This window comes from Juglans microcarpa x Juglans regia, chromosome 1S (genome assembly GCF_004785595.1).
Source record: "Juglans microcarpa x Juglans regia isolate MS1-56 chromosome 1S, Jm3101_v1.0, whole genome shotgun sequence".
NCBI classification, from domain to species: Eukaryota; Viridiplantae; Streptophyta; class Magnoliopsida; order Fagales; family Juglandaceae; genus Juglans; species Juglans microcarpa x Juglans regia.
The window spans coordinates 26,855,810-26,863,638 of NC_054595.1; the positions used below are offsets into that span (position 1 = coordinate 26,855,810).

The following is a 7,829-nucleotide window of genomic DNA, read 5'->3' on the forward strand; positions in this document are numbered from 1 at the left end:
ATTAGAAAACCATTGCAGAGGGCTCAACTTGAGTGATTTTTTTTAGATACAAGGATTGAAATTTAGTTACTTCTGTTAATGCACAAGATTTATTTAGAAAGTGATTTACTATATGGGGATCCTCAGTGATCGTGTTGTTATAGAAGGTATAGAGTTTCATTGGGACTCCAATATTTGTTAAGTTTGATGTTCATTTTGCTCATTAGCTTGGAAGGAAACCTCTTATTGTGTTCTTGGAGTCCCAAATTACATTATGTATGCAGATTTATGTAGTTCTGTGGTTCATTCATCATATTTTAAAGATACGGATTGTCAAATTCAAATTCAAATTCAAATTCAAAAATGTGAACTCTCGTATTTTATTGTTTACTTATACTCGTTGGATTTCTTTTTTATTCTTGTCTATATTGTTTGAAGTTAAAAAATGATGGAATGGAAGATCAATACAGTATTTTGATTAGGTTTAAAAGTTTTGAGTCCACTGATAATTTCTAGCAGTAAACAACTCTAGTATAAACATACAGGACATCCTCGCATTAAAAGTAAATTACTTTCACCCCCTCTACATACTAAATTACTTGAGGCAGCCCTTTTAGTTTCAAATTGATCCACTGTGCATCCCTCATCCACCATAAAATTTCTTTGAGGATTCCATATGAGATTGCTAAATATTTTGGAGTTCATGGGATACTAGTAAATCCTTCAAAAAAAAAGAGAGATTCAAGAACATTAGAATTTAGGCATGCTGCCAGAACCTTTTCGGCCATTGTACAACTCAGAAAACTAGAGATTTTGACCTCTCATTTTCACCTATATATCGAACTAGAGTGAGGAGACCAGGTTGAAGATATGCAGAATCGGCATTTCCCAACAAAATTTTATTTTATTATTGGCACCAGATGTCTTCGAACAAAGTCTCAACTAATCCTGAGGATGCACAAGTTATCGACAATGAATTTTCTGCAAGTGCACATCGGATAATTTAAGAAAAACTTCCCCCACTCTGATGACCTCTTGAAATTGTTTGCAGTAGATTTTGTTGTTGTTGTTGCTAAATGTGCGTTTGCATGAGTGAATGTGGGATGTTTTACTACTGGAACTTCTGCTCCTAGAACTGTTGTTGTAAACGTGTAAGGGCTGCTGGTAAATATACTGCTGTGAATTCTGACTACTGTCACTGCTGCTGCTGCTGCTGCTGCTGCTGCAGGGAAACAACTTGTGGCCTTCCTTGCATTTGTCGTGGATTATTTGCAAACATATTGGAGGGAATCCCTTGACCCATTGAATTCCCCATTGAGTTTTGTGAAGTTCCAGATATATTCTGATGTTGGTATTCTGGCCAACAACACTTGGGATAGAAGTCTGGTTTAAACTTAGAGGCAAGAGGCAATGCAGCTGGTAAAGTTGGAGCGGCTTGAACTCCAGCAAACGAAACACCATTCTGAGTGTTCTGGGACAACAATTACCTGATTATGACGGATTAGTTGAACAAATCGCAACGGAAAGTAATTAAATTAATAATTTGTATCAGAATAAATTAATATCCCAATTTCATCATAATTTTCTAACATAGCATTATCGTTCATGGTCCATAAATAAAAACACATAACCGAAAACATAACATATTGTATCGGAGTATCATACTCCTGAAATTACAAACTTGTCCTTAAAATAGTCTCCATACTTCAAATCTAAACAGAATAATCACATAACAAAGCATAACCATAACATCTTCATCAATATGGTAGCAACCCCATCAGTCAACTTCATCAAGTCCAGTCTCTTCACCACTCTCGAAACTTGCTTCAACACAACCTGCTACATATCTACCATTCCAGGATGGGAATGGTAGTGGGACTATCACGGTAAGATTGATTGAAATTTCAATAAGTCATGCCACTAACATACACAAAAATAATATAAACATGACTAATCATAAACATGCATATGCATGTATGAACATGAGTTTGATTTACAAAATGTATTTTCTCCCACCTAGATTCCTGACCATCTTTCATAAATCATCGTGACATTCTTTTGTAAAACATTATGCATCATCTTTTAGTCTTGCTTATGCAGCCTCACGGTTCCCTATATAGACCGAGTGCACCTACTAGTTATTTTCATCACACGAAAAGCAACGCCCTGTCTGTAGCTTCGTCTTAAGAAATGCTCAAGCTTCAAGAAAAGTCCTTCACCATGAGTACTCTAGCGCACCCATTAGCGAGGATGCTCTTATCTTTGCTCTGAGACCTTACTATCCCATTTGAAGTTGTTGATTGTTCTTCATTAATCCAAGGGACTCCACTCCATATTTACTCACTCCATGGTGGATAGAGGAGTTTCACTAGGATAATCCTCCATTCTAACTAGGGTTTGTGATGGAATATTTTTAATGCTTGACTTATGCTTCATGACATATATATACATATGAGAATTGACATTTATTCATGGCATGACATGTGACAATTCATAATAACAGGAAACATTGATACTAAGCAAGAAATGCTTATACATAATCATATAAATGTTATGCAAGTGAGTTAGAAATTAACTTACAAACTCCTTGTCTAAATGAGTATTGTCGTGTGCTGCAATAAGTAATACTAATGTTAGAAACTCTTTAAATAAAACATAAAGAATCACAAAATTCTGAACTTCCTAAACTTAGCAAAAATTGCATTTTAATCCCTTAGCTCTCAAAAATTGCACATTGACCCCTAAACTTTCAATAATTGCAATTTGACCCCAAATTTTACCAATCTTCATGAATTTATCATTCTAAATCCAATTCTAGCCTCAAAGTATGATTTTTCATACATCAAACCAACATTTCTAAACAAGATCACTTCTTGAAGATATCAAGTCTGAATAAATATGTAAACTGAAATATATTTTGCAAGAAAACTAATACCGAGACATGCACTTTGGTATTCTTGAACCTATAGTTTTCATCTTCTTGTATTTTGATAATTTTCTTACAAATCTGAACCGTGCACATCATTTACAAGCCTAATCTAAGTGCATAAACATCATTCACGTTATAAAAATCCATCATTTACTAAGATCAAACCCAAATCAACAACACTCAACATCAAGATACTAACCGAGACATGTGTTAACTCCAAATGGCACTCTAAACTCTAATACTTTAAATCTTAAGCAAGAATAATACATCCAAACAATTTTACTTATAAAAAAAAATACATCCAAACAATATACTTCATTTACAAGCTCATCAAAAATCTACACACACCATTTAAGTCATAAAAATATAGCTTTTACAAAGCTTAAACTCAAACTATCAATACTTAACTCAAATCCCAAAACTATAAACCAACATCTACTTCACAAATTCATCAAAAACTTCCTTAACATGCTTCCATTAACTCTCTAACACAACCATCCAACTCATACCAAAAATGTATAGAGAAAGTTTAGGGAATGTTTGGAAATAATTTCCATCTCATCCCATCTCATTTCCTTCCCAAACATCATTCAAACACAAGCATCTTCAAACTAATTATTACAACTTTCCCAAACCTTAAAAAAAATAAATTTTTTTTAATCCCAAAACAAAAATTATATTCTAACAATATTTTAACTTTGTAATATTTTTTATTCAACTTTTTCTCTCTCCTTTCCCAAAAGGGTAATGATACCCTTACGCCTCCTTTACTACTACTTTACTACCTAACTATTTTTTTTTCCTTTTGTTACTTGAATCTATAGATTAAAAATCCCAGAACATAATCTTCTTGCATAATCTAGAAGAAAATAAATCCAATCAACCAACGTAATCATATAAATTAATTCAAAATAAATTCAATTTTACAAAAGGAAGGTCAATTTTTATAAAAAGAAGGGTATCATTACCCTTCCCAAAACCCAATAAATACTTAACTCAAACTATCTCACTACTATTCACAAACGATCTTAATACTATTTACAAAATTCTCATCTGATCTTATTCCCAAGCACCCCCTTATGCACCAAACTGGAAATCTGAGGCTTAGAAATCGGTTTTCACTAGACGAAACATTACCACTCTTGGTTCTCTCGTATCCAAGTGTTATAAGCTTTTGATCTTGAGTAATGTGCCTCGGGCTAGAGTTGTGTGTGAAGAGAAGAAGCAGAAAAGGTTTAGAGACAGAGAAACTCTCGGTTGTAGAAGAGAAAACAAGAAACCAGCTGCGGTTTTGCATCAAACCCACCCATTAAGTCTCTCTTTCTACTTACTTTAGTGCCAAATGGAAGGCTTGAGATCATGGGTTGATATGTTGTCCAAAAGTAACCAAGATGGTCTGACAAAGTGATCTCAATGCTGTACATGTGGTGGTGTTGGGCAGAAATAACAAGGCTGGTGAGGTGGCAAATGAACATGCCATGTGTTACACTCCGATTAGGCCACTTGGCATCACATCATCACAAAAATCTTTTATTACCCTATAAATTTCTAAAATTCCCAACTAGAGGAATGGCACCAATCATGCCTAATTATGATCCTAGGTATCTCAATTAAATCCAAGAAGTTTCGGTTGTCTTGAGGATGATCATAAATTGATTTTGATCTTGAAATAGAAAATTTTGACTAGTTTAATCCATAACATTCCTATGTTTCTTATTAAATCAATGGTCCAACATTATTAAAAATTATTTTGATCTAAATATTCGTTTGGGTTATCACATCCTCCTCCCCTTAATAAAAGATTCCGTTTTCGAAATCTAAGGGTATGCAACAATGGATTAAACAATTTCAATTCTTAAACTTACCATGAGGACTATTGTCCATAGTTTCCGGTTGAGTTGTCAGGCGATGAAGTTGGTGGAGGACCATCTGCTTCTTCCGACACTTCGTCTTGTGAGTGGTAATAAAACTCGTCATCCTCAGAGCCATCGTCTTCATCACTAGGATGATGCCCTCCTTCATGTTAATGTTTACAGTGAGAAGAAGATTTAGACAATCCCAATTTGTGAAAGAACAAAAACACAAAGTTATAGGAAGTGTGGAAGAAAAATGAAAGAAGAAAGAAAACAAGTAGCAGAGAATGCACACAAGCAATTTCTAACCTAATGGACAAAGGCATTCAACAACTCATTTCTTGTCGATGAACTGTTTAAAATGAACAGAAAGAGATATCATTTATATCCTTCATATTCAACAAATCATTTATTTTTTGTAACCAGTTTAAAAGGTAAAGTATTCTGAAAGATGCGACAATTCCATATAGTATCCACCTTCTCCCATACCAACACCAATAAAATGTTGGCAGTGCTACATTTGAGGATATTTAAAGAGACCATCTTTAGACCATAGACCATTCAACAGGACTACACATCCATGTCCACAATGAGAAATGCAAGTCAACAAACCTAAATACAAAACACTCACGTACGTACACATAGAATGATAGAAGTAAGGTAAGTATGTATATCAAACATCATGTCCACAATGAGGAAGGCAAGTTTACCTAAATACAAAACACATGCCTACACATAGAAGTAAGGTATGTATGCATATCAAACTAGAGAGACCAACTGGACGTACTTATATATATGTAACTAACATCATGCAAATCAAACTTTAATGGTTTTACCCAGATCTGGGGGCCTGTTGCCATTGCCAGCAGAGTTGGACGGCAAAGAATTGGCTGGAGGATTATGAGACTTCGTTTCCATTGTAAGCATCTTTAGAGATATTTTTCGTAGGTAGTCTCCCTGAAAAAAGCAATTACAAAAATAAATAAAAAAATAAATAATGCAAATAGAAAAGTATCTTCCGAGGTATTTTGTATTCTGCTTGTATAGATACTCTCTACATGTACATTAATCATGAAATGAAGGGACCAAGTATGATGGATGTACCTGACTTGTGGCAGCAGTAAAAATCTTTTCCTCAAACCTGATAGCTATGTTCCTGAGTTCTTGTAAACCTTCTGGACCAGAAACGGGTAGATGCCTTTTCAATGTATCCATTCTTCCAACATAAGAGATATCCTTAATAAGTTACCAGCCATACAAGCACAAAGAAGCTATTAACAGAACATAATTCCAAATTGGTAAACCATGATAGCACAAAAATGTTCAAGAGATAATATACATAATGTTCCAACCAATTTTACGAAGAGCACAGTGTCCCACTCAATGGTCACATGATCGCACACCTTTCTTTCACATGATAGACCACCAAGTGTTCCTGAGCAGATTCTATTTCCAATAGCTTATTTGGAAGATGTGTTAGAAGTCTTCGTTTCTAACTTATAATATAGTATTTGCCATTGTAACTCCTATAAACCAAAGCTAAGAAAATATATACCCATGTAAAAGAACACACTCATGTCAGCCATAAACTCATTTCATAGTTGTAATGGTGATACATAAATCAAGCTTCACATATGCACACGCATTGTGATGTGAAGCATGTGTATTTTTGCATTTATTTGAGCCCCGCTATTGTGACACTCCAAGTGTAACCTCACTTACACCATCCATTGATGCCATCATATCAACCATAAAAAATCGATTGCCTTGGCTGTCTACCACATCAACTGGGTTACAGTTAGGGTGTTACGGGTAGAATTTTCCTTTATTTGAACGACAATAGTGAAATCTACACTTCTTTTTATTATTTTAAACATCTTCCAATATTTGTAAATCAAACAACCTTGGTTCTGCATTTTGTGTTGTAAATTATTAATCTCAAGCGCCCCGCGTCTTTTTTTTTTTATAAGTACAAGCTCCCCGCGTCTTTTGACCCCATCATTGTTTATTTGTTCTCAATGATGCCCTTCACTTTTCTTTTAAGTTGCAGTAATATTTAAAACCGAAAATGGATCTTATTAAGTCATACAGTATTGAAATCGATGCATGAAGAGTAAGTCAAAAGAAAGAAAATGAGAAACCAAGCATTAGAACCATCTCCAATTAGTTCGGGAACTGACGTTCTGTATTTGTAACAACACATGCACGGTCTTATAGCCACTGGTGTGTGCACCACACCCTTCTCTTCTGATGCCACAAACTAAAGAAGACAATAGTCAATCTAACAACAATTCCGATCATGGGAGTAACATGCCCTAGTTTCACATAAAGCAAGGGTGGTACAACCCATTAGTCATGTGTATAGGAGTCGGTATTACCTTCAGGGGATCATCGAGTAATTTATTCTTCTGTTTAAAAAAAAAAAAAAAGGATAGAGAGATATACATTTTGTTGACAATTCTTGAACGAGCATCGAGCGGCAATCCGGTCCTCCAATCGCCGGCGTCCATGGTGGGTTCTCCTGCTCCTCTTCCACCTCCTATCCCTCCTCCTACAGGGCCTTGGCCAGTGGTGGGCCTCCAATTATTGGTATCCATCAAACTTCTCTAATAGTTTACAACCAAATCGAACACCAACTTTTACAACGATTTAATCGTGTTCATATTCAAATCGCTCAACTAGAAAGAAGGTTATAGAGAGAGAGGCGACAACGTAGCTTTGTGGGAGAAGCGGCTGATTGCAGCTCAGGAGGTAAAGGGACTCGAGGGAGAAAGGATGAGAGGAAGGCGGACTAGGGCTGTGGTAAATTGGAAAGAAAAATTCCGTTATAAGCCGGTCTCTCACACTGACTTTGATATCTCCACACGTACAAGAGAAGAATAATTCGAAAAGTGAAATGCTTTGGAGCGGTCGGTTTATTTTTAAGTGTTTAACAGCCCACAAATGAAAGGCTGCCACATCAGAAACTACACATAAATTAATCTAAGATCATCACACCTGATCAAGAGTCCCGTAACACACGCTTTCGAGCCTTCAGCCCTCATATCGTCCTGTATACAAAATTGCCA

General features: G+C 35.5%; 1 protein-coding gene across 6 annotated transcripts in view; it reads right to left on the reverse strand.

The window, feature by feature from the left end:
- Positions 1 to 7,629, reverse strand: part of LOC121246162 (mediator of RNA polymerase II transcription subunit 15a-like) — a 29,924-nt gene extending 22,295 nt beyond the window's left edge. For 3 of the 6 annotated variants that reach the window (XM_041144188.1, XM_041144191.1, XM_041144192.1), the window contains exon 1: positions 7,207 to 7,629. In XM_041144188.1, the coding sequence (XP_041000122.1) occupies positions 7,207 to 7,358 (152 nt within the window). In that variant the 5' untranslated portion in view covers positions 7,359 to 7,629. Of the gene's footprint in view, positions 1 to 1,177; positions 1,449 to 5,865; positions 5,978 to 7,206 lie in introns of those variants that run through there. The other 3 variants (XM_041144189.1, XM_041144195.1, XM_041144193.1) reach the window with 3 other exon arrangements.
- Between the last annotated feature and the right edge of the window lie 200 nt (positions 7,630 to 7,829).